The sequence below is a fragment of the Centrocercus urophasianus genome, unplaced genomic scaffold (assembly GCF_019232065.1).
Source record: "Centrocercus urophasianus isolate 14NV4802_14NV808 unplaced genomic scaffold, USGS_Curo_1.0 seq_11, whole genome shotgun sequence".
NCBI classification, from domain to species: domain Eukaryota; kingdom Metazoa; phylum Chordata; class Aves; order Galliformes; family Phasianidae; genus Centrocercus; species Centrocercus urophasianus.
Window position 1 is genome coordinate 89,224,480 of NW_024884253.1, and position 27,713 is coordinate 89,252,192.

General features: G+C 40.8%; 2 protein-coding genes across 4 annotated transcripts in view; both read right to left on the reverse strand.

Moving 5' to 3' along the window:
* TGFBR1 (transforming growth factor beta receptor 1) overlaps positions 1-9,895 on the reverse strand; it is a 32,226-nt gene extending 22,331 nt beyond the window's left edge. The window contains exons 1-3 of one of the 2 annotated variants that reach the window (XM_042833467.1): positions 9,817-9,895; positions 4,239-4,490; positions 3,422-3,664 (exon numbers count right to left, since the gene is read on the reverse strand). In XM_042833467.1, the coding sequence (XP_042689401.1) occupies positions 3,422-3,664; positions 4,239-4,490; positions 9,817-9,895 (574 nt within the window). Of the gene's footprint in view, positions 1-3,421; positions 3,665-4,238; positions 4,491-9,275; positions 9,318-9,816 lie in introns of those variants that run through there. The other variant, XM_042833474.1, reaches the window with a different exon arrangement.
* Positions 9,896-16,458: 6,563 nt separating this feature from the next.
* Positions 16,459-27,713, reverse strand: part of COL15A1 (collagen type XV alpha 1 chain) — a 106,236-nt gene continuing 94,981 nt past the window's right edge. For both annotated transcript variants that reach the window (XM_042839729.1, XM_042839730.1), the window contains exons 31-36: positions 25,918-26,046; positions 25,693-25,752; positions 24,358-24,417; positions 23,259-23,444; positions 20,817-20,932; positions 16,459-20,451 (exon numbers count right to left, since the gene is read on the reverse strand). In XM_042839729.1, coding sequence (XP_042695663.1) covers positions 20,235-20,451; positions 20,817-20,932; positions 23,259-23,444; positions 24,358-24,417; positions 25,693-25,752; positions 25,918-26,046 — 768 coding nt within the window. In that variant the 3' untranslated portion in view covers positions 16,459-20,234. The remainder of the gene's footprint in view (positions 20,452-20,816; positions 20,933-23,258; positions 23,445-24,357; positions 24,418-25,692; positions 25,753-25,917; positions 26,047-27,713) is intronic.

Sequence of the window (27,713 nt, forward strand, 5' to 3'; positions counted from 1 at the left end):
ACCAACCAGTATCACCTCACACCAACCAGTATCACCTCACACCAACCAGTATCACCTCACACCAACCAGTATCACCTCACACCAACCAGTATCACCAGTAACTTGAGTAACTATATTAATGTACACCAGACTGGCTGAAAAGCAGCTGCTGGAGAGGGAGGAATATCTTCCCCTAGAGCAGGTTGTCCAAAGTCCCAAGAAACCTGTCCTTGAACACTTGCAGGGACGGGGTATTCATAGTTTCTCTAGGCAATTTGTTCCAGAGCCTTGCCATCCTCATAGTGAAAAATTTCTTTGGAATATGCGACCTTAGCCTACCCTCTTTTACTTCAAAGCTATTACCTCACATCTTGTCACTACGTCACCTAATAAAAATTCCCTTCCCATCTTCCCTGCAGGCCTCCTTCAGGTACTGGAAGCCTTCTCTTCCCAAGACTCATCAATACCAACTCTCTCAGCCTGTCTTCAAGTACAGGTGCTCCAGATCTCTGACCATTTTCATGGCCCTCCTCTAGACTCACTACATCACGTTTTTGTTCATACTCTCAAACATTTTAACACAATGCTGAATTTACCTTGTAAGATTCTGTCCTAGAAGACCTTTCCTAAAACCCCACGAACTGGTGAAGTCTCATTCTCTTCAATCCTCTATGAAACGTTACTAAGTTGAACTAGCTTTACACCAAGTTCAACTGACTCAGGTTGACTGACTGACTGACTTTGTGATATTCTGTCTTTTAAATGCTTCAGGTTCCTGTTTGAACTCACCTACTAGTAACAGAAGCTTCTCCATGGTTTTATATGATTCTGCTTCCTTGTGTGCAAGTTGCCTTGGACACTTCTAAGTTGGAGAGTAACAGCTGCACATTCCAACCTACGTAACACGTCATTATTTCAGAGATTTACATCATGATCTACAAATCACTCACAGCTCCAAAAGACCTCAAAATTCTTCCCTGAGATCCTTCTGTTGAAGTCTTAGCTTCTACTTTGAATGTTTTATGAATTTCTTTCAATCCTCTAATCGTTTTAGGTTTAGCACTACTGCCTTTAATAACAGTTCTGTGTCACCACCACAGACAATAAATCCTAATTCCCTTCATATCTGAGCTCACTTTCAGAGCTTTGATATGCTTCTTATCAGAGAACACCGTAATACAAAATTGAGGGAATCCTTTTTACTTGACTACCAGTGCTTTCGGTCCATTTGCAGGATCACTTTCTCGGCCGTGCTCTGCGCTGATTAACTAGTGCTTTTATGCCCAAACTACTTTCATTAGGAGCTCTGACTTTTCCTCCTTCAGCACCTCCATTCCCACTCCCAGTTTATTTCAAAAGTGAAAATTTATAACCGTGCAGAATGAAAACCTAGATTAGAGTAAAGTCGTTGCAGGCATTTCAGGACACTGAAATTATCATTTAAGTAGTGGAGCACAAAAGGATGATAATTTAGAAAGTCTTTAGAAAGACTGACAAATGTGGGGACAAAAGGGTATGTCATGGAAAATACACATACTACTAACAGCAGAGGAAAAAAAACTTCCCATTGTACTCCCATAGCAAAAGAAGTATAGAACTTAAGTACAACAGAACACTATAGAACAACAATGCTAATGCTTGAACAGCTTGAATAACAGCAGAATAACATGGATTTCACTGTGGCTCAAGTTGGACTGCGTATGAAAGTTAAGAAACACTCTCCTTGTTTTACAGAGAATATGATTTTCTCTTTCAGACACAGAACAGATTAGTTTTCCTTAGCAGTAACTCAAACTCAACCTTATTTGCTGTTTTTCTTCTTCTGATGCAGCCAACAGAGGCAATGCTCAAAAACAACAGTAGGTCAGGATGTTCTGGGACTCCAGACCAGGCACAACTGTTCTGAAAACCATGCAATTCCCCTGGCTTGATGTTTTTAACACTCCCACTATTTTCACTCCTCACCCCCCTGCCCCTCAAAAAAAAAAAAACACAAAAGAAACCCAACCCCCTACTCTTCCTGTAAGTCTCAGACTCTCATTCTTTATTAAAACTCCTCTGTACACCCCTACAAGAAAGAATGTAACTGGAAGACCACGTTCAGAAACTGCATTTATCATACTGTACCTCAATATGTTTTATTAATCAGTTTCATTACCTGAATTTAGTATTTTTGTTAATGAATGAGACAACTGATATACACCTGAACTGTTGCAGCTCCAGCTCTCCTGAAATCGATTTACTCTGTCATGACCAAGTCATATTTGAACACTCAAAAAACTCTCAACTGAAACTTCATTGTTTACACTTAGTATAACCTCAATGAAAATGTAACCAAAAGACTACTTACTTTAATCTACATTCTGAACACGTGCAGCAAATTACGTTGATTTTATATTGATTTGACAGAGCAGTGGACTCTGAATAGTTTTCACCAGCTACTGTCATCAGTAAAGAACTACAGACTAGGTTTTTAGTTTGTTTCTGTTATGTTTCTTTTCCTACTTCTGTGGGACTGAAGGATTCAGAAACAAATAATCAAATACAAACATTCACTGGAAGAAAACAGCACCATGAAAGCGCACACACATTTCAGCACATACATCTATTAGTAGAAGGATCAATTTTCATTTCCACATAGTAAAAAGCTAATGAGAAATTGACATGATACCTCACTCCCACAGGATATAAGTAACTTAACATGGATCAGAGAATTAATCTGTGCTATGACTTGTGTGATGTATCATCCCGTATCGATGCTTACTAAGCCATATTTATATGACAAACCAATAGTTTCCAATGGCATTATATGTCAGAACTATAGCAAAAACTACATGCAGTAAACAAGACTTCTACCTCATCCTCCCAGAGGAATACCTATTGAAGTCAGAATTTAAAAAAAAAATAAGAAAGAATTATGAAGTCAAGGGATAGAAGTTCTTTGGACACAGTATGCAGTTATTTGTAACTGACATCTTCTCCGAGGGGAGAATGGATTAAAATATTAATTTGCACTTACAACTCAGAATATTCATCATATACCTATAGCTACATAAATTCTTTAGTGTAAAGCTAAAAGAAACAATTCCACAAATTACTTCAGAAATGCAAGAGATTGGAATTTAATCATGTTGTGCAGAACAAAACATATACGACTGGACCCTTATTAATAGTAGAAACAACAACTGAATGTACAACAGTCCTGCTCCATATCAGATTGAAGAGAATTAGTATCAGCAACTCAGCATGATTTTACTTCACTTATTTCTCAGTACTGGAATCAGTTCTGATACCAAATGAATCTATATGAATGCAGCATATTTTCTAATACCTTTTCCAGTTTCTTGGAAGTTAAAGTACATTTGATATATTTTTTTTAAAAATAAAGATCACAAAGCTCTTAGAAAGCTTTTTAACAGGTTATTACATAGTATGACATTACCTGACCCAGAGCCTGAAGTTGTCATATCATAAATTAAATCCTTTAAAGTAGTTCCTTCAGATATAAAGGGACGATCCAATGAAGGATCTTCTTCACTTGGCACACGGTGATGAATTACAGTACGGTTATGACAAAGATACAGAATCAGCATCAATGAAATGCAGACAAAGCAGACAGGTCCAGCAATAACAGCTGCCAGTTCCACAGGTCCCAGACTAGAAGCTGGTCTTCCTGGAGTAGGACCTGGTGGTAAACAAATAAGGCAGTTTCACCATTTCCTTCTATGTAACATCATGAAATACATCCAGTTTATTTACTTAATGATATTTGAATTACATTTCCTAAGAACTATTCTTCACAAAGTTATTGCACACTCACACAAAAAATTACAATGGACGAAAGTAACTATTTTAAAGAACACCCAGAGTTGGAAGGGATCTACAAGATCTTCAAGCCCAACTCATGGCTCCTACACATGACCACCCAAAATTTGAACACTACACGCGAGAGCATTGTCCAAACGCTTTGTGAACTCCAGCATGCTCTCTGTCAAGATTACTGTGCTGTGAGTGAGCCTGTTCCAGTGTCTGATCATCTTGCAAATTCAGTTTATATTCAACTTGCATGGAAGCCTTTGAAACTGGCCCCACTGTTCCTATCCAGAATAGGAAGGTCTTATTCCAGAACCCTTGAAGTTTTACTTACAGAATCCAGGGTATACCTCAGACCTTCAAGTTCATCAGCAACTTCAAAACTAGAACTCTTTCCAAATTCTCCATGGCTAAAAATAAATAACAAACACATCAAAAACTATTACCTGGTGTTGGAATTGGAAGTTCTATTTTATTGCAGTGGTCTTTGTCACAGCAATGAGGCAAAGTAGTAACTCCATCTCTGGAGGATGGTGCACAAACAAACGGTCTGTCCCGGGGAATCAGATCGATTTCTGCTATACACATGCTGTTGTGAATGACCCTATCTGCAATCCGCGTTACTGAGGTAAAACAAAGCCCATCTGTCACACAGGTAAAGTTGTCTTTTGTGCATAGATGGCAGTAACACTGTAATGCTGTATTGAGGAAAAAAACAAGTGTTAGTCTTGGCACCCATTTGGAATCACAAAGCAACCACAACTATGGAAGAAACTTAATCCTGAAGAAAAATGCTGTGAGGTTTTTTAGTGGGACAACGGAACCAGGAGATACACATGTGAAAGAATGCCAAACACAGTCATCTCTCCTTATGCAACTATGGAGGTAGTCTGCCATGCAAGATGTTTCTCCAGGTAGAGGAATCCCGTTATTTCCCATTCTAAAGTCAGGTATATTTTATAACACTACCTTCTAAAGATAACTGCATAAGTGCTCTTTTTCAAGAGCAATACAAACAGTGCCTTTTGTTTTTGTTCTAACAGCCAACAGAGCAGTTTCAGTAACTAAAAAACAGGATGCTGCTGGCTACCTAAGTAGATTAGTACTTTATATTTCACATTATAGCTTTATTTTTCTGATGAGGAAAGAACATATAAATGCTTAACCCTCATTAAAGCAAACAACAAAACCCAAATCCTAAACAACCTCCAAACTACCTAAGAACATATCATTTCACACAAGCAGCATATGACAGACTTTTTTTTTTTTTTTTTTTTTTTTTAATGAAAATGCAAGAAAACAATGCATTAACATACTGAAGTTTACTACAGCTATCAAGTGAGCTAGAAATGTGAGGGCAGGGACAATACAGCAGATTAATCACATACCAGATGTGAAGATCTGGTTTCATTTTTTAAATTGAAAAAATTCCTGGGAAATATCTTACTACAAACTTCTTTCTCCACTCCTTTCCATATACACAGTGCCAAAGCCAGAAAACAGTGCCATAGAAGTAAAGGTACCAATACACTGACTCTGCTTGTTCATGCAAGTGCAGGAAAAGCTGCATGATGGTCTTGAAACAGAAGTGAGAATATGCTATTGCAGAAGTGAACAAACAGTAGACTAAGGAGGAAAGGAATCACCTGTGCACACGTGCACCGAGCTGTGCTTACTTCTTAACTACAGCTAGCACAGAAACGGCCAGTACATGTGAAGGCCAAAATGCAGGGACTTCGACAAATGCTATATCACCAGTGACCAACTCAAAAAATGCATAAACCATAAGCAATTCTCCTTAAAGGGTACAAAAATCTCACATCGAATGGATATTAAGGCGAGTAGAGCAGAAGATGCCCTAAAACACAGTACTTGTTTTTTCACTGCAACTCTGGTTACTTCACTGAGTTTAAGATAACCACTGCCTGAACCGTCTTGGATTTTCCATCTTTCTCTACTCTTGCATAACACTGAATGGACAAAAGAATGTGAAAAGACAGTCTGATCTCAAATTCTTGACTCTAAGTCGTACCCCTTCTCTGACATCTTCTGACTGCATCATTTTCAACCAAACCAAGATGCAATATTTTCCATTCTCAAAGAAGTATGGAAATTCTTACTGTTCAGAGTTGAACTATGAAACATTTACCAAAGGCACATCAACAGGAAAATAACTTGATTACACCTCAGCAAATTATTTTTTAATCCACTGATTTCTACAACATTCACAAATTAGTATTTCTTTTTTTCCCCATGAGTTTTTCAGAACATAGCTTTATTTAACAACACACAAAGAACCAAAAACTTGCAGGCCTTTATCTGACGTGCTTCATCCAATACTTTCCCTAATTAAACCATCTTCCTGCCTCAACAGAACTGCAGATGCATCTGAATGCCTACAGTAACAGACCTGCAGTGATTTGTGTATTTACACTAGGTCATGGTACAAAGGATAAGTTACACAAAGTGAGAAAACAGACATAATGTTTACCTATCTCCCTGATCAACACAACTTTAAAGATACACTAATCCCACTCACACTGAAGCATTTATTAAGTGGCTCACCCACCTCTGCTTTGCTACAACTCCCAGTGTGATTTTATTCTACAGTTTATACTTTCGTCCCAGATTGACACCATTATCTTTTAGTCTGTTATCAAGACAAGCACACTTCACAAAAAGCCATATGGCTTCCTACACAAGCACCATCCACCACCTCACTGTGCTCACATCCATTTTCTGGTCTCCATGAACATTCAGTAACATCCATGAATGTCAAAGGGTGCAATGTTTTTCAGCATGGAGGAATTCAATTACCTTTGCTTCATCTGCACCTCCATATCAGTTGCATTTAGTCAGACTGCCCCTCTACTGCTCTCTGCTGCACAGCAACAAAACACAATGCAATACTGGTGGAAAGATTCCACCTCAACTGCCATACATTTGGCAGTTGTTTGCAATGCATAATTTTACTATGTAAAAGTTACAACAGTGTGTGCATGCAACAATTAGCACAAAGCCCACAGTGCAATGAGTTGGGAACGTAAATAAGATAGAAACTACACAGCTTGTCAAGAAGAGCTCCATTATTTATACTATGTACAAAACCTGACCAGAAGATAATTAAACATAGCCTGTTTGCTTCAGTTTGAAGAGATTTTTCAAGTATTTGTTGTATTCTTGAAAGTGACAAAATTACATTAAATCTTTACTTTGAAATTACATAAAAGCCTATGAATCACTGTGTATTATCTGTTCATGTCCTGCAAAACTATTTCATCCACATAGTTCAGCACAGATCACCTTCAAGCAAAGAACTTCTGCTGAAATTCACGTGCTCTTTCAAACCATGCTAACAAAGTATTAAAAAGTAGATAAAGCTTGTGCCTTCACTTTTTAGAGCACATCACATCTCAGTGCCAGTTTCATAGTTTCCATAGTTTTCTCAAACACCTTTTAGTAATTTCAAAAAGTCAAATCAGTAGACACGAGACTTCAGGCCCCACGAGGAGCATTATGCTGAACAAGAAACTCCAGATCCTTCCCGTCATTGTATCATCTCTTCTTCCATAGAAAATACAAGTGACATCTTGTAAAACCACCACCAACAACAATGCAAATGCTAAGAAGAAAAACTATACCACCAGAAGAAAAAGAAATCAGCACTCTGGTTCCGTAAGTTGTAACAGCTGTGTGGAGAAAGGAGCAAGGCTACCGTATATCAGAGACAGCAAAAGATCTTGGGGGAGACAACCAAGCGAGCAGCAGCATTTGCTGTTAGCTTCTTCCCCTCTCCAATAAATTCCGTCTGTCAAAAGCAAAAATGTAACTCAGACAAGCGATGCCAGATTCCTATACTCCTATTCATACACTTCCCTCAAACAGTACACTTGACTTATCTCTGAACTCTTTCATGCTGAACATACAAAACTGTTTAGGTATGATATCTGAAATACAGCTAAGACATTTTTCAACCATGATGCTTCTGGTTGACTGCAAAGCTATTATTCTCACAAAGGCACTAATCAGGTTAAATGCTGTGACAGCACTGGTTATCAAGTTATCAGGACAGCTTTTACATGCATGTAAGCAAAGCTTTCAAAGAAAACAACAGTTCTTGGCAACCAGTGATGCACTCAAGCAAGCAGACAAACTACTTCACTGAGGCACTACCTATAACTTGCAGGTAACAATAAAGCCTTACAAAAAATCCTAGCTTCAACGAAGCAGCATTCTGCTCTCTGATGCAGGGAAAGAAATAGCTGTTAAACAACTCATCCACTCATCCCTCTTACAGCAAAATATATAAAAAGAGTTTAGGTTATCTTCCATAGAAAAGCATGGTTTAGAAAAATCAAAGGAAGTTTAAATTAAAACCTTTATTTACCTTTTAGTTTTACTATATGAAAGAAAGGAAAGCTTTCATTTGTACTGTTCAATATACTTCAGCATCAGATTTCTATTCTTATTTAAGGACTAACTGCATGAATACAAGTTTGCAGCAGGACTGCCGCAGAACTTCTGAAAGATTGAAGACAATTTCGGCTCACTCAGTTGATTCATGTTTTCACAGGCTGCAGATTAGTCATGTTTTCACAGATCACAACTATCTGAACAGTAGTTCAGCTGGCCATTGTGATTCATGACGTGTCTGATCTTCATCTAAACAACAGGAAAGTATTCACCTGCACAATAACACCAGCGCACTGCAAAACAAAAGCATCGCCAAGCTTTCGTCAAAGTAGGTCATACGATTTGCCCACTGTTACTTAGCATTCTTATATCATCTTCTTTGCTAACTTAGACCATGGTGAGTGAGCAAATTCATCCCTTCAGCAGCAGAAGGCTTGTGTATGAGCTACGGATAAAGAGCCCTGGAGCTCCTGTTGCCTTGAATAGGACTCGCATCTCTTCCCGCTACCCCTTCCTTTTTTTAAAGCAACAGAACCAAAACAAAGAGAACTAACACTGCCACCTCCAACCTTCGGGTTTTGTATGGAAACTTATTACCTTATTTTCACACGGTCAATGGGAATTCTTGACAGATTAGAAGCATCAAAAGGGAAAAGAATGGTTCAGAACTCAAATCAAGTTAAAATGTCCTTCATCTAGACTGTATGTTACACACAAAAGTTATCAATTATTAAAGCCTGCTGCACCTTTCCTTACACAAGAAAATAAAACAACGGGTAACTTAAGCTTACTTCACGGTTCCTATACCAAAGGTGCTCCACCTTCTGTAGTACGAATGGTGACAAAGCAGCATTTAGTTTAGCAAATTGCTTTGCTTTAAGAAATACTTCCTCTCCTCTATAAGCACCACCTTAAAGCGAGCTGTAGAAACCCCAGACGCCTTAAAGCTTGAATAAAGTTGCGGTGCATCACCCCTTCCTCTGCAAAACCCAACGCAAAACACAATTCATGAGAGGACTCGTTAGAATTCAGGAACTGACTGCAAACAGCAGCTTTTGTACGCGTGTTACCGTCGTCTAATCACGGATTGAAGCGCAGCTCCACAGCGGTGCTCGCAGCCCGCCCCAGCCCGCCACGCCGCCCGCCAGCACCCTCGGGACGCCCGCAGGACTCGCAGGTCGCCCGGTCCGACGACGGCGACGGCGGCACCCGCGGCAGCAGGCGAGTTTTCCGACAGAGCTCCTCCGCGGTTCTTCCGACACGAGGATCGCCCCACCGCGCCGAACCCCGGAGTCGCGCCGGGCCGGGCAGAACGGCGGCGGGCGCCTCGCGACAGCGCGGCCACCCGTCCCTCGGATCCGAGGCACCGTGTTCGGTCGACAAAGGGACGAGCGGGGCGCGGGCCTGCGGGGCTCGGACGCCGGGGGAGGCGGCGACTCCGCCCTAGCCGGCCCCTCCGCCATGTTGTTGAAAGGAACCGACGTGGACCCGCGGGCCGCCGCCGCCTCCGCCGCCGCTCTCCTCCCCTCGCCCCGGGCGCCGATCGTTCGCTTTCCCCTCCCCCCCCACTCCCCCGCTCGCCCGTAGGCACGCGCGCACACACTCGCTTACCGGTCGCCCCGGGCAGCAGGAGCGCGGCTACCAGCAGGCGCAGCGCGGCCCGTGCCCGCCGAGCGCCCCGTCCGGCCATGCTCCGCTCCTCAACCCGCACACCCGGCGCGCGCGCTCCCGCGCGACAAATCCGCCCCGCGCCCCCTGCGCCGCACCTCCCCCCTCCCGCCGGAGAGAGAAACATCGACGCACTCGCGCCTCCCATCGCGCCGCCGGCGTAACCGCTGCGGGGGCGCTCCCTGATTGGCCGCCCCGCCCCGCTCCGCCCTCGCGGCGGCCGGGGGGCGCCCCGACGACGACGGGAGGCTGCAAAGCGCTGCCTCAGGCCGGCGGCCGGGCGGGGTTACTCGTTGTGGGGCCCGAGCCGGGAACCGCAGTCTCTCGCTCTTTCTCTCGGCAGGAGAGAACTCCTGGCGGGAAGCGAGCTTTCCGCATACGCGGAGCCTTGAGCAGCTCCCTGCGCGGGAATCGTCGCCTTTCTGAGAAGGAGCGGCTGGAAGCCACCAAGGCGAGCGACCGAGGCGCCTTCTCGGCTCGGACAGGGCTCCCGAGGGGCCGCGGTTGACTCCGTCGGAAGGAGATGCGCGCAGGAGTTGAGCGGCTCGCGGGTTCTTTTAAGAGAAAAAAAAACAACAACGACGCGTGAGGGATTCCTCTGTGCAGAGTGCGGGTGGGACGCGAACTGGGAGAGGCTTCATCGCCGTGATGCTTTTCCCGAGCGGCGTCGTGGAGCAGGGAGCAGCTGTAGCACTCAGCGTTCGCTGGTCCGCTCACCTGGCGGACCTACGAGACGGCTTCGCGTTTGTTTGTGCTACTAGTTCTGCGGCCTGTTAGCAGTTCAGAAGGAAAGCATGGGTCTCGCTGAAGGACGGAGTCTTAGAGTAGAGCCCGCACACATGGTTTCTTTGTGGAGATAAAGCAGTGCTGGTGGCAGTGTGCAGCTCCGTCGCTATTTCACCGTCTGTTTGCTCACCCCGTGTAAGTGCAGGAATTATTTGGGAGTCAGAAGCAAACCTGCGTGATCCAACAAACTGTCCGAAATTCTGGTTGAAAGCTGTGGCAGCTAGGATCTGCCTGGGGTTGTTGCTTTTATCCCTAGCTTTACTAGCTGGGGATGTTTATTATGTGATGGGAAAAGAGACAGACCCACTTCGTCCCTTCTTCTGATCACATAACCACTGTCTCGGTGGTTGCCTGTTCCCTCTGGAAGTTTACCTTTTCCTGCCTCCTTGGTGCCCTGGCTCCTGCATCCAGCTTTTGTGTTCAGATCCCGAATCATTGCAAGGTCTCACAATTCAATAGAAGTTTTTATACTACCTTTGTTGCTAGGCTCTCTTGCTGTGTAACATAGGACAAGCCAACACAGGTCACAGGTGCTTTTTTACTTGCTTCCTGTAGTCACTGTTTTTGACAAATTTTTGCAAGCTTTATGTACTGTCTCTGCCAGGTGATGACTTGCCAGGTCAGTATTCTGGACAAAAACTTACACACTCTTCAGAACCACGCTCAATTCCACATCACAGCAGTCTGCTTTCTTCTTCCTATTTGCAGTTGTTCTGCCAACAGATCCATTGTAAAAAGTCTTATTTCTCCTGCAGTACAGTTCACCTGGATAAAAATCCTGATAATGTAACGGTTCAAAGTGAACTAAGTAATTGTTAATTCAGTCTTTTTCCCTTTCTCTCCCAGCAATGATCACTGTTACATACAAACAGAACCTACTTGATTTTTCTCTCTCAAATACTGTTTCAGTGACAGTATGTTAGACTGAACATCTGGATTCAATACAAATGCATGCTGTAAGGAGTTACTGAAGTTGACATCACCATGCAAGCATGTTCTTAGTTATCCATATATAGAAATGTGCAAGGGATTAATCCTAGTGATATGCTAGCAGCAGTAAGAAATACTGAGGCATCTTTTAAAATCATAAAACACTAAAACTATAGCTTAAGGAAGTTATGTTATACTTGGAAAAGCACCCACTGTTTGCTTTGTTACCACAGGCCATCTGAATTACGTGTGGACCACAAAAAATCTTTCTGAACGAAAACGGAACAGGAAACAATGAGTAAGTGAAGGATCTCTTTCAGGGCTTCCAGTTCAGTCTTAGGGAAAACAGTGAATTGGCATCCTGAGCAATGTTTGGCTAGGTCAGTAGCTTGCATTTGACAGCTCACCAAGATGGTTTCACGTCACTTTCAAGTGATGATCACTCCCAGCGCAAACTATTTTCAACAGGCCTTACTGTTCTTTCATAACACACACTATGTAAAGACCTATACCCATGAAATATCTGCAGTCAAGTCACACTCTGTCCTGATTCTTAGCTAACCAGCTGTAACCTTGGGTACCGTGTCAGACTGAAGAGCCAAAGTAAGCCCAGGGCCGAAGCAGCAGCTATGAAGCTACCTAAGTTCAATTTGTGGATATAGAAAAATAGTAATAGCTCCTTTTCCTGCCAAGGGCCTCTTGACCTTAAAAGAGTTCTGGTAGAGGATCAGATCTTGTTCATGTGGGAAGGTCACTGACCATGAAGATCAGTCCCTCTTTTTCTTGTTAGATTGATCCCTGTGTTCTTCTGTCATCTTTCTTCCACTATTACTTCTGTACCCAGCTAGCCTTTTATATTATTTGTGTTCCGATTCCTTTGTATGAGCATCACTGCCTCTAGCGCAGTGAAGGTGGTCTAGGTAGGACCTTTTTGCTGTACAAGATTGGAGCAGTTAGGAAAAAAGAAAAAAGCAAAATACAAACGAAAGCTTGAGAAATTTAAACGATCAGGATGGCTCGATTGGGATTGATCTGTTCAGGTCATCCAAAGTTGTTAAACCTAATTTTAAGACTTGCTTACTGAATTGAGTAAATCAAGTAGTTATACAGGGAATATCTGCAAATTAAACACAGGATTATTTTTTGCCTCTACTAGTATGTGGTATTTAGACACGTTATGCAAAATAAACAGCACCCACAGGGAGATAGTACTAGTTTCATTTCTGTCAAGAATTATTAAGGTGGAAAGTGAAATAGTTGAGATTATATGAAAGGCGCTGTAATGCAAAAAAAAACAAACACCCCAAAACACTAAGGATCTACGTAGAACATTAAAATATAACTAGTTTTTAAAAGGGACAAATAATAGAAAATAGTACAAAAATTGTTCTATGAAGTGATCTGTGATTAAACCCAACGTGCACATGCATTAACGTGCTACCTGATCCAGCAGGAGCTGGAATAAAGGATAAATATGTTGCATTGTTTGTTAGTCTTGTACACCTTGGTAGTAGTTATCAGTTGTATCTCCATAACAGGACCCTTTATTTCTCACAGGTCTGAAACTTACATAAACAGGTATTGCTGTTTGTCCCATGAATATCAGATAAGTATGTTCACTGCAGGCTTTTTGTTGAGTGAAAACTCCAGTTAGCCCTGAAGCCAGACACAATGGTTAAGTACCTGTTAGTGTAATTAAACCTTTGTGTTCCCAGAGTAGTGATTGGAACATATTGTCCCCAGCTACATACCGCAAATCCAGTGACATGAGCCAGAACCATGCCAGGGAGTAATTCAGCAATCAGCAATGCCATTTGTGCTAATGCTTGTACCCTGGCTCTGATAATTTTCTAGTATGAATGTAGCCTCAGAGACTGAATTAGCTTCGGTTAAGACCTTGTGGCCTGAAAAGTTAAAATACATAACTAAAGCAGAGCTAAACATCAATGAACTGTTTTTCTGAGGTTTACATGATTAACATGTTAGGGATCCTCGTGAATGTTTAGAGACAAGGCTGAACAAAACTACTGAGGGGTGGTAGCAGTACCAACCAGTGGAGAAACATAGTTGTATACAGGTGTTTCTGCCGTTCTTATGAACACACTTGTTGTTCTGCAGAGCAGGATGCAAAACACCTTTTCTGAAGAAGCATTATTGTCATCAGCTTGGCTTGAATTGAACTTGCTTGTGATCTTGTCCTTCCTCTAAGGTCAGGCAGGGCTATCACGCTCTTTTCTGTGAAACCATCACTAGTTCTGGTCCTGAGACCAGCTCAAGAGAACAGATTATAATATTACTCCTGATCAGTGCTAAGGCATGATGATGAACTCACTTCTCACATAGAAATTCCCACAGCTTGTGTTGTCTATTATGTGCACTGAGCTTGAAAGTGATACAGTACTTTGCAAGAGCATACAGGAATTCATACATTCATTTCTTTGTAAGGGGAACAGAAGGAGTTGTTCCTTGTTGGACCTCTCTAAACTCCTTACCAAGCTACTTCTGCACACCCAGCACAATGCATACAAATTGAAGTTGGTCTTCAGGGGGGTGCTGTGTAAAATAGGATGCAGCAGATGTAACGTGAAAGGTAGAACCTTTGTGTGCAGCATGCTGTACCACTGCAGCTGACAGCTCTGAAAGGTGTTGAGCTTTTCTGTGGAAGAACAACAGCAGCTTTAGATAAAAATAAGTGGTAGGCGAAGAATTGAAGAAAGAGGTCAATCACAAGATGGGATAAAGGACAAAAAGTCTCATTCAATTTCTCTCCTGCCCATAGAGGATGAAGATGTGTTCTAACTTACAGTTTTCTCTCCCCCTGGCAAAGACTGGTACAGCCAGAGCTGAGCCATCCACTTTGGGCGCACTTTCAAGTTAGGCTGTGTACACATGACCATGACCATTACTTATGAGTAGAACAGGTTTTCTGTTTTGTTTTTAGTTACAAACAAAATGGAAGAGGATCTGGCAAGTAAAAGGTCGGAACCACTGGTAATAGTGGAATCTGCACTAAGTTACAAAATAGACCTTTTAAGTGAACAAGTATTGACCCTCAATAGGTCAAGGTTAACAAAGGGAGGGCTAAATTCAGATGAAAGCTGAGTTGGAAAATGATTGCTCATCTGGAAATATATCTGTCTCTAGCCAATTGCTGCAGCAGCATTATGGACAGGCAGCAGAGAGGAACTGTTATAACATAGGCTCTAACTAGATATCTGACCATCAAATGACAGCCAAACCCTAAACAGATGTGGGTTTTTTTGTTGTTGTTGTTTGTTTTGTTTTGTTTTTAATAAGAGATGTGCTTACCATTAACTGTGATATTTGAACTCCAAAGTGAAATTGAAATTCTGTCATCCAATTCCTTTAAAATCTAGGAGACAAGTTCTCTTCTCTGGGCAGACGGGAGAAAAAAGCAAAACTTGGAAAACTACCTAAACCTAGGTACAGAAGCAGAATATCTGCAGTATCCTTGAAGAACAGCACACTGCAACACATTCTTTTTTTTTTTTTCCCCAGTTGAATACATAGCTCAAAAACAAAACCACATGCTCTTGGACTGCATCTAGGCTAATTCTGTTAGATGTCAATCCTTTGAAATGTGTGTGTTGCACTTCAAAAACTCACAGCTTTGGCTTGCATATTGTAGCAATCGAAGGAGAAACTGCTCATCTCACTGTAGTTCATCCAGGCAAAGCAGTGCTCTACTGATCAGTGATGACATGTCACGTTTTGTGACATTCTATAGAAAAGGTCCTTAAACTCAATAGGTCATAAGGTCTCCTGATACCTCCTCTAACAAAGTGGGCCAGAAGTGGGCTATGGAATGTCAGCAGCAAGTGAGCTAAGGGAGAAAACTAATTTACTAAATATGATAGAGGAATGCAAGATAACACAATATAATACAATATAATTGGAATTGAAACTAATAAATAAATGAGAGAGAAAGCATCTAAAACTGAAGGCCTTACTCTAATGCTGTAGGTGAGATGGCTAGGAAGCACACACTGCAGAGATGAGCAGAAAAAGAGCAGTCTCATGACTCCCAGTTAGTTTTATCTTTTCCTGCTGAATGGAAAACAGGAACGGAACAATGAAGTCTTCTGGAAGCTGTAGTTTGTTCTTTCTCTTCCAAGACCAGAGCTGCAGCACTGACTCTTTAACTCCCAGTGCACTGCTTAATGTTATGGTGTGGGATGCCAATAGCAACAAAGCCATTACACCTTTCAGTAGGGCTCTGGTGCTAGTCTTGATGATATATTCATTTGCTTTAAGCACAGTTGCTTACCAGAATTAGCAAATCTTCCTCAAGTGTTCTTCACCTTTGTGTTGAACTTCAAGGGTATTCAGTTTTAATAGAAACTAATTTATTTTTAAGTACTGGGTCAAATTTGTCTGTCATACACTTGAGAAACATTACTATTTCTCTGTGGTTATACCAGGAAGCATAAAGAACCTCAATGGCTCTGGTTGCAGTGACAGAGACAGTTTTTTTGAAGAGAAACCTCAGCTTCATTACAGGTCTCTCCTATTGATTCCAGCTAGCTGCCTAGCAGGCATTTAAACACAGTGAGTGTACTTGGCATTGGGACAGCATGGGTAATACGCAGTTCATGCATTAAGTTCATGTATTAAGTTGAAGAATGTACAATAGATTCTTATAGCCTGTCAATTAATGTTAGAGGGGGGAAGCAACTGTTAAGGCTTCCCTAGCACCTCACTGATGGTGTTTGACTATCTCAGTTCCCTGCTAAGCTCTATTAGCTATCCGGGATACAGAGAGAAATTAGTTCCATGAATGACTGATGGAAGCAGAATTCAGCATGTATTTATTCTGGGGACCTCCCCCTTTAGGCACTTCTCTGTGATTTCATCTCTCACCCCCCCTGCCCTACACCTCCCCCATACACACACCATTACAATTACACATTTACACACAATTACAAATCAAGGAATACCCAACTCCCTATGACTGTTGGCTCAAGTTGAGGAGTGGAAGCATAAGAACTGACTTTAACTATCGGGGGTATGGTTAGAGTTAGGGCTTGGGTTAGGGTAATTATTAATTAGTAATAATTACTGGCTGCAATCATAAATACTCACTATCCTGACTTGGAGAAGCTGAGATCTGCTTGGAAAACAATTTATTTTCCTCCTTGACTCAGAATCAAACCCTTCTGTACATCTTCCAAGTTTTCAAACTGAAGGAATTTTCCATTTCTCAAGAATGCTCAGCATTTTAGGGGAAGAGATAGACTATAAATGAATGAAATTAGTTGTTATGCATACATTTAAGGTGTAATATAAACATTTTTTGTCTCATTAACATGTAATAATGAAAATATTGTCTTTTCAAAGAAAAAAGAAGATATGATTCAGCTGGTTTTATATGCTTTTATAGTGAATTAAAGAAATAAGGCTGGATTTCACATTTTTCTGTTACATAATAATTAGATCAGTTTAGTATAGTAAATATGATTTGGCTTCTCTTGTCTTTTGAAAGTAGCTGTCTAATAATTTAGTAGTCTATTTGTCAGCAATTTGGTGTTTCCATCCTAATCTCCAGGTTAAATCTTTAAAAATGATAATGTGATGCTTGACTACCATAGTTACTGCCAGATAAAAAAAACAAGTAAATGCTTTTTTTAAAGTACATAGTAGGCAAATATTTAGGCAAGAGACTTAAGGTATTATGGTGATAATGCTTGTGAGGAATAATAACATTTAATGGCTGTTCCTGTCACTGATGCTGTGATTTTATATTAATCTTTCACTGTCTGAATGCCAGAGGGGTAAATTGAGTAGAAGGAAAATTACGTATAACATAGTAAGATAACAGTGCGTAGAACCTATTGTAGAGAGACCATGACAGATATTTTTCATTCAGCCGTGTTTGGCACAACAGGAAATGACTTCCTCTAACACTAAATTAAATAAATAAAGGTCAGATGGCTTGTTTATCTGCATTTATGTGCACATTTCTGCCAGTTAAAACAGGATGTTTTCTATTAACATTGCTCCAGATTTCCTGATAACAATAGCACCAAAATAAGGACCACATTTTGTCTAGGTTCAGTCCTGCTGCATAAAACACTGTGTTAGAATCTATGATGAAAAAAGTAGAAGTAAGATGTCAGGTTGCTAAACTCATGTGTAAGCACCAGGATGAAATCTGTGAAATATTTTGGGAGTTAGGTATTTAGGTATTAGTATTGAGTCTCCATTGAGACTCCAAAGAGTCAAGCCCCTTTGTTCTTAAAGCTTTTTGAGAAGTCCATCCCTGTAAAATTTAACAGCATCCTCTTATTTGCTCAGTACACATGGGGCAGTATGTATATACACATGGATCAAACAGGGGAGGCAGGAAACCAGCAAAGCTAAACAAGGACCTGCAAGTCAAACTGATGAATAAGAAGTACAAGCAGTGGAAGCAGGGACATATTGCCTGTGAAGAATACAGGGATGCTCTCTGAATGTGCAGAGATGGGATCAGGAAAGCCAAGGCACACATGGAACTGAAGTTGACGAGGGATGCAAAGAATAACAAGAAGAAATTCTACAGGTATATTGGTCAGAAGACACAGGCCAAAGAGAATGTACCCTCTCTGATAAATCAGAAATAAGAACTGGCTACAAAAAGCATTAAGAAGGTCAAGTACTCAAGAAGTTCTTTGCATCAGTCTGCACTGACAGTCAGGCTTCCCAAATCTCTCAAGTCCTGGGACCTTTAGGTGGGAGTAGGAGGAACAAAATAAGAGAAGAGCAAGTTTAAGACCACTTGATACTGAATGTGTGCAACAAGTCAATGGGGCCTGATGACATGCAACCCAAGGTCCTGAAGGAACTGTCTGATGTGGTTGCAAAGCCACTCTGCATCATATTCAGAAAGTCATGGCTGTCAAGTAAAGTCCTTGGTGATTTGAAAAAAGGAAACATCACACCCATTTTTAAGGAAAAACAAAACTACAGGCCAGTGAGCCTCACCTCAGTGCCAGGGAATATCATGAAACAGATTGTCCTTGGAAGTATGTTAAGGCACATGCAAGATGAGGATGTGATCTGAGACAGCTGGCATGGCTTCACCAAGGGCAGATTGTGCTTGATCAATCTGGTGGCCATCTAGGAAGGAGCAATGGCATCAGAGGACAAAAGAAGAGCAACTGGTGTCATGTACCTTGGTTTCTGCAAGACCACATCCTTATCTCTAACTTGGTGAGATAAGGATTTGAAGAGTGGATTATTTGGTGAATAAGGAATTGGCTGGATGATCACAGTCAGAGGATTGCATTCAGCAGCTCTGTGTCCAGGTGGAGGCCTGTGATGAGTGGTGTCCTCAGCGGTCCAAGTTGAGACTGGTGCTCTTCAACATCTTTATCAAAGATGTACAGTGAGATCAAGTGCACCCTCAGCAAGTTTTGAGGATGGCATGAAACCAAAAGGGATACCAGCCAAAAGGACCTTAACAAGCTCAAGAAGTAGGCCCACATGAACCTAGTGAGATTCAGTGAGGCTAAGTGCAAGGTATTCTACTTGGGCTGGGACAGTCTTAGATATGAGTACAGACTGGGAGAAGAACTCATTGAGAGCAGCCCTGCAGAGAAGGATTAGCGGCCCTCATGGCCAAAAAGCTTGAAATGAGCCAGCAGTATGTTCTTGCAGCCTGGGCTGCATCAAAAGAAGGATGGCCAGCAGGGTGGGAGAGGAGATTGTTCCCTTCTACTCTTCCATTGTGCGGTCCCACGTGGAATACTGCCTCCAGGTCTGGCATCCCCAGCTCAAGAAAGATGCAGAGCAGTTGGAGTAGGTCCAGAGGAGAGCCACAAAGATGATCAGGGAGCTGGAGCACCTCTCCAATGAAGAAAGGTTGAAGGAGCCTTGCTTATTCATCCTGGAGAACAGAAGGCTCAGGGTAAACTTTATGTTGGCTTTCCAGTGCTTAAAAGTAGCTTATAATCAGAAGGGAGAACAACTTTATACTTGGTTAGATAGTGATAGAGCAAAAGGGAATGACTAAAATAAAGGAGATTTAGATTAGATATTAAAAGGATTATTGTTATTATTAATGAGAGGGTGGTGAGGCACTGGAACAGCTTGCCCAGAGAAGCTGTGGAATGGAAGTGTTGACTTCCACTCCCTGGAAATGATGAAGGCCAGGTTGATTGGGTCCCTGGGCAACCCGATCTAGTGGTTGACAAGCATGCCCATGTGAAGTCGCTTCCAATTCAAGCCAATGTATGGTATATTTGAATAATGCCTTGGATATTCAAAATCTATACAAGTGAAAAGAAGACTTAACTGCAAAGAAACAGCAGCCATGAAGGCGGGCTACTGAATCTTCCTTGTAGCCCACACTTGACTAGTGACCTTCACGAATCTTCAACTCAGAAAGACAAGAGGCTGTGAGAGAAATGTTGGCATACCTTGAACCATACAAAGGTTGAGTGGAAAGAAAAGCTTTAAGTGTGCCTCATGAACACTGAATGTTCCACCCAACTGGAATATGGTCTGTGTTAAGGTATGTTTTCTTTGGCTATTTTTTCCTGAAATGTGCAATTACAAAAAATAAAATATTTACATCATTGGAAATGAAACTTCTGTGTTAGCTTTTTCTGTCATAACATAGAATATTATGTGCAACAGATGAGTTATTTTCCCTGGGGATCAGATACAAAACTGTTTTCAATACAGAGAACAATAAACTGATTATTACAGCTATATGCTTTCTGATCAAGAAGTTTTCCCATTTTCAGTGGTGATGCTTGTCCCATAGCTGCCAAATCAGCTGTGTGCCAGGCTTCACAGTAGTTGCTGACCATTCGGATCCCATTTGTAGTTGAACCATGCCATATTATTTTTTGAGGCCTGAAAAGTGATGTTAAAAAGTTATTTGCTGAAAAAAATCATTTTTAATATACACATATTTTAATTTAACTGCATGCCTACATATAGTGACCTTGTTCTGTTCATACTATGTAACCATTATTTTTTATTCTCCTTCTGCTTGAAGCAAAGAGTGAGTGTGAAAAGATGAAGACAGAATGCAAAGGAGGAAAAGGAGAACACAATCTGATATCTCAGTTGTAGCCTATCTGAAATGGAGAAGAAAGATTGCAGAAGAAAAGGGAGAATTTTTTACCACATTTCAAGTAACTCAATGTATTGCCACTTGTACTATCTGGTAAAAATAAATGTCATGTAAAATTTAAAAGATAGTAATATAAACTCACCAGAATGGATCTGTCATGACATTCCTACCATCAAAGGAGTATATTGGAACGTGAATGTTGAATTGTCCACCATTTCCATTAAATATAGATTCCCAGTTGTTGAAAAGTGTTTCTCCCTGTTAAAATTTCAGTGCAATTTTTACAAACAAAATAAATCTGAAAACTGCATCACACCTCATTTTTATAAGACTCCTCTGTAAATCTAAAATCTTATTTTCTTTTAAAAACACTTTGGATTCTAGCTTTCACATCTCAGATTCTGCATGATGCTCCTGAATGAACTCATCTATCATCTCTGTGCAAAGACCTCTCTAATCCACACCTTTGCCTTGTAGTTTCATTTCTGCCCTATTGTCACTCCAGATGTTCAGCTTGATTGAAAAATTTTGAACTCGACTATTTCATTATCACTGTGACCAAGCCAGCCACCTACCATCACATCTCCCACAGGGCTTTCTCTATTCTCAAACAACAAATCCAGGAGGGCTTCTTTTTCCAATCACTGGGGACTTTACCAGACAGCCATGATTTTTCAAATGTGATGGAGAGGAGCTCAACAACCACATCAGCCATCTCTTTCAGAATGCTAGTATGGATATCATCCAGCCCCACGGACTTAAATACACTCATTTTTATGAGGAGGTCTCACACTTCTTCTGTTGTTACAGTATGAAGGAATCTGCTCCTCTCACCCACACCTTCAGGGTCCTGGCAGACATGGGAAGGAGCCTGACCACCAGTCAGGCTGAGGCAAAGCACTTATTGAGCACCCCAGCTTTTTCCATGTCTGAGGAAGCCCTCATTTGTAAGAAGGGGAACACTCTCCTTGATCTGTCTCCTCCTGCTTATGTACCTGTAGAACCCCTTCTTGTTATTTTTCACATCCGTCTCCAAGTTCAACTCTATCTGTGCCTTGGCTTTCCTGATCTTACTTCTATACATGCAGACAACATCTCTATTTTCTTTCCAGGCTACACAACCCTGCTTCCACTTCCTGTACATGTCTCTCTTTTCCCTCAGTTCAAGCTGCAGGTACTTGCTTAGCCATGCTGGTCGTCCACTTCCTCTGCTCAATTTCTTCTGCTGTTGCATACTTCTTCAAGAACTGTTGCACCCTTGGTTCATCCCATTTATTCCTCATACTGCATGCACTGGTATACAAGCATTTCAAATGCGCTCCCTGGAGTGGCACAGATGCCTCCATTAACCTTGCCACCCTCACACAGTTATGTACCATCTCTTGGCTTGACCTCAGTGTTCCTAATGGTTTCCTCTTCCCTCACTGATCCTAGTTTAAAGCTCTCTCAGTCAGTCTTGCCACGTTTGGGGCCAACAGATGTTTCCCCCTTTAAGAGGTTTATCCCATCAGGCCCCAGCAAAAGACACCAAGTGTGTTTTGTGACAATGAAATCCAAAATTCTGTTGGAGGCATCATTCTTGGAGCCCGGCACGGATGACCTGCACTTGCCTGTTTCTTTTCCAGTCTCTCCCCATTAATGGGACAATTGAGGAATACATTTATCTCTCTTCCTGAGTCCTTTAGCCACCTCCCAGGGCCCTGAAATCTCTTTTGATACACCTCTGGCTTCTTGATTTGACATTGTTGGTACCCACATGAAACATCAGAAGTGGGTAATGATCTGAAGGCTGCTGATAATCCTTCTGCTTACCATCCCTGATCTGAGCCCCAGGGAGGCAGCAAACTTTCCTGTGAAGAGAATTTGGTCCCTTGGAGGAAGTAGATAGTCACCCATATTCATCTATTCAGCATTTCCAATCATCATGAGTTATTTCTTTTCATTTATTTGTCTGTTCTTCTCTGAGAGCCACCCAATACTGCAAAGATATGGTTTGTTTTCCTCAGTTTTAGAATATGTGTGTTTATGTGAGATCACAATTTGATTCATGTTGCAGACTTCTCCTCAGTCTTTCTCCCCAGGTTCATGGGGGTAAATCTAGAATCACTCCTAAGCATAGAATTTGCTTTTATCTTAAGAAATGAGAAGAATAGTCATTTTAGTCTACTGTGCTCTGTAGTCATACTAGAAATTAAAAATAAAAACTAAATTTGAAACAAAAAAAACCCAAACAAAAAACAAAAAAACAAGCACTTTTCTGTGTTGATCTAAAACACATCCAGAACATGGAGCACCATGCTGTTGCTTTGTCAGCAGTCTACCTGAAGTAAGCCATTCTCACAGATTTATTTCTTTCTCCCACATGCTTTCTGACATTGAAAAAAGTAACCCTTGGTAATGCAAAGGAAATGTGAGCCTGTAACTTCATCATTACATTTTTCATCTTGGAGCCTGACTCCAAAATATGAAGCAAAACTTTATAAAATGCAGCTTGTGTTGAAACTTGAGTGATTTGCTATTTTCCAAGATTTTGGGGCACCCAGAACTTAACATAATCTAGCAAGTACTAAGCACTTGTTTTTACCTTAAGATTGACTATTGGCAAATTGTATCGGTCTGTTTTTCTGACAACCGTGACCAGATCTTGCAAATGTGATGAGAGAAAGGCCCTATAGGTAGTCATCAAACCTGCTTGCTGGGCCTGTTGGAAACAGTGAAAATCTGCTCTCATGTCACCAGAAAATGGTAAGTTTAAAGCCACCAGGTGCAGCTGGGGAAAAGAGAAGAAAACCACAATTTTAAAAGAAGTTTATAACATGAAAAATATATATATTTGAAGAAAACTAGGCCCCACTCTTTGCTAGCACAACATATAGTACCTTCCATACCATATCAAAGTTATTTGCCATCATAAGTTTGCATTTCTTAAATCTGTGCAGTATATAATAATATACTTATTTATTTTTGAACAGCTGGGAAACAGTAAAGATTATCTATATGCTCCTAAAAAATAAAATTTTTAAAAGCAGCTGGTATTTTTAAACAACAATCTTGGAGTTATCACACAAATAAAATCCCAAATCACAGAGGCCTGGAAACGAATAGTAAGAGGTGACCATTCAAAAATTGACTGTTAGCAAATACAAGTGGTAACAGACTCGAATCAAAGGGTACAAATGCAAGAACTAGTCAGTATTTTTGTTTTTACGTGTAATCCTTATTTTACTTTCCTTGACAAATATTTGAAGTATTTTAAATGAAAGCTTATATTCTAAAATATCTATTTAAAAACAAGCAGCATCATAAAGACAGAAAAATATGAACTAATATTTTAGTGGTTTAATTGTGACACAATTACTAGCTTAAAAATTAATGTGTTGCAGTTTTCTTGTTACAATCACCAAGTGAAGACCTATTCCTAACTCAAAATCTGTTGGTTTTTTTTGCTTTTTTTTTTTTGTTTGTTTGTTTTTCAGATATGAAGGAAGCCAGGGAGATTAAAGTAGCCCAGGAAACCATTTGAAATTTTCTGAGATATCTAAACCAATTTTTAAAAAGGCATTTTTAACTTTCTAAAGCAAAATCTGCGAACCCGAAGATGAAATATTACACATCTCCCTACGCACACAAATTATATTGCTTCAAAACAAAGCACACAATTGCAATACAGAACTCATACTTACTGCTGGTTTTCTGTTGTTCATGTTTGATATCGGATTCGGGACCGGAAGAGACTGAAATCCCTGTTATTTTAACACATGCAGATATATACGTTAAACATGCCACTCAGAGCAGAATTTTAGGCATTCAGTGATATTCTAAATAAAACAAACATTGAACACTGGAGAGTCTGGAGTTGTCCTGTCTCAGAAAAATAAACCCGAATCGTGTATCCACGTACACTTTGCGTATCACAAATTTAGTCTGTCACATAAATATGTGTTTGAATGAATGCCGCCTCAGCACCCTGATTTCAGCTTCAACAGAGTTGTTTTAGTCCACAGTGTTTGGTATGATGCTATGTTTTGGCTTTAGGGAAGAACAATGTTCGTAAAACAGCAATGTTTTTGTTCTTGCTCAACGGTGCTGTACAAAACCAAGGACGTTTCAGTTTTCTCACCTTGTTGTGCTGTCCTGCCAGCAAGAGGGCTGGGGGACACAAGGAGCAAGGAAGGGACAGAAGCAGGACACCTATCCTACAGTGCCAAAGGGATAATCCGTACGTATGGAATCATGAGAGGAAAACACTGAACTGAGGGGAGTTGGCTGGGGGGCTTCTACTGCTCGAGGGCAGGCTGTTCATCAGTCAGCATGTTGTGAGCAATTCCACTGTGAATTACTTGTTTTGGGAGTATATGTATTATTACTGTTATTTCACTCTCTTTTCTATCTTAGTAAATAGTTTTTATCTCAACTTGTGAGTTCCACTTTTTTTTATTATCTCTCCCATCCCACTTGGACAATGTGCAGTGAGAGAAAGGCTGTGTGGTGTTAGCTGCCTCCTGGGTTAAAGCACAACACCCAGCCAGTATTGCCTTTCTAGCCTTCTCTTGCCCTTTCATTATTGCAGCAGTCAGATCAATTAATCTGCCTGTGTTTCAACAAGCTATATAAAGATGATGAAGATGTATCATGAATAAAGGGCTATAAACTTATACAGAAAGCCTTCTTTTCAGAGGTACTTTTCTGAAATTCCTTGGCAGGAACCACAGGTTGATACAACTGACTTCAGTGCTATGAAACTGAACACTGATTTTCTTTTTTAGTAGGCAGTCTTCTTTGTCCTGCTTTTTATAGAGGATGCTTTGTCTCTGTCATGTTTGGATTTGCAGAATATAACGTAAAAATCTAATGGCTGGCCAGCATGAACTAGTTTGCAAGCTTGTTTAGTGGTATTTTGAAATGACAGCTCTCAGTAGAAGATCGTGTTATGCAGGAGCCTGCAACGTCTGCCAAGTGTATCACCTGTTTTCACACATTTAGACTCAGTTTTTCACAGTCCAATATTTTATACTTACATAACTTGATACAGCTGGAGGAGGAAGGCTCTCATCAGGGACAGGAATTAGCTCACTTAGCTGATAGGACACAAAAGGAAAAACAAAGAAAAAAGTATCAGTAGTAGCTGCTGAACTAAAAAAATTTAGAATCTTTCCATACATACTTCTCCATCCCTGTAAAAATATCCACAATTCTATTTTGAGTAAGAGAGCTGGAAAGGATAGGACATAGTGCAATAGTACCTGCAATTTTCTCCATCCATTTCGAACACGGATAAAAACATCGCTGGTTTCTCTAAGATAGATTAGTGTACCTTCTGTTACCAAATGAACCTTTTCCAACATACTGTCAATGTTTTGAAATGTTGTAACCTGCCAAACAGCAAAACAAACATTTTGCAAGTTAAATATAATTACATCATTAAATATCTATATCTATATCTATATCTATATATTATATATCAATATATATATATAATTAAATATAATTACATCATTTCATACAAAAAACTTCAATAACAAAGACACACTTTGGCATATTGGCAATCCCAAGCACTGATACAGACTGGGCAGAGAATGGCTCGAGAGCAACTCAAGGAGAAGGATTTGGGGGTGTTCATTGATGAGACATTCAACATGGGCTGGCAGTGTGTGTTTGCAGCCCAGAATGCCAATTGCATACCGGGTTGCATCAAGGGAAGCATGACCTGAAGGTCAAGGAATTTATTCTACCCTTTTACTCTGCTCTTGTGAGTCCCCATCTGGAGTATTGCATCCAGTTCTGGGGCCCTCAACACAAGAAGGACATGGAGCTGTTGGAGCAGGTTCAGATGAGGCCACAGAGATGATCAGAGAGCTGGAGCAGCTCCCCTGTAAGTATAGATGAGAGAGCTTGTGATCTTCAGCCTGGAGAAGGCTCTGGAGGGACCTTATAGTGGCCTTCCAGAACCTAAAGGGGGCCTACAGGAAAGCTGGGGAGTAACTTTTTGTAAGAGCATGTAGCAACAGATGAGGGGAAATGGTTTTAAACTGGAAGGAGGTAGGTTTAGGCTAGCTATTAGGAAGAAATTCTTTACTGTGAGGCTGGTGAGACACTGGAACAGGTTGCCCAGAGAGGTTGTGAATGCTCCCACCCTGGAAGTGTTTCAAGGCCAGACTGGATGGGACTTTGGTCTAGCAGGAGGTGCCTCTGCCTATAGCAGGGGGATTGGAACTAGATGATCTTACAGGTCCCTTCCAACCCAAACCATGCTATGATTCTATGAATAGGACAAGAGGAAGCAGTTTGGAGTTGCATGAGGGTAGATTTAGTTTGAATATTAGAATTTTATTTTTTTTTTCACTTAAACAAGTTGTGAATCTTTGGAATAGGTTGCCTAACAATGTTTCATCCCTGAAAGTATTGAGAAGATGTGTAGATGTGCTTCTTAGGGATGTGTTTTAATGATAGACTTGGCAGTGCTAGGTAAATGCTTGGACTTAGTGATTTAGAAGTCTTTTCCATCCTCCATGATTGCCTGATTCTATTAATGCTTTATGAATCATGCAGATGTTACTAGCAATTTGCATACTGATTTTTTTAATGTTGATTTTGACCTAACTGGGCTTCTAGCTCCTAGTCTATGATCACATTTCTCTACCTTGAGGCACCAGTCTTTAAACATTTGTTTCTCCCCTCTTCTTAAAATATTATAAGAATTGTCAGGTTTTGAATTTCCATGAGAAAAAACAGAAGAGAGACAATACTATGGTGCAAAAGCATTTACATTCTCATTAGTTTATTATATGTGATTGGTGATCTGAAAACCTGATCATTTATTAGTGCATTCCCAAATGATTGCCAAAGGTATGCAGGTAATCTGAACTTCTGACATAGCATGAGAATGTGGAAAAGATAAAAAATGGCAGTGAAACCTTTGCAGGTTTGAATCTTAAATGAATATTAAAAACATTTAAAAATTTAGAAATCAGCAAGACATAAGCTGTCATTTTTGCTTCATGGATACCTGGGATACAATTCTGGTTTGAGTCATCTAGGA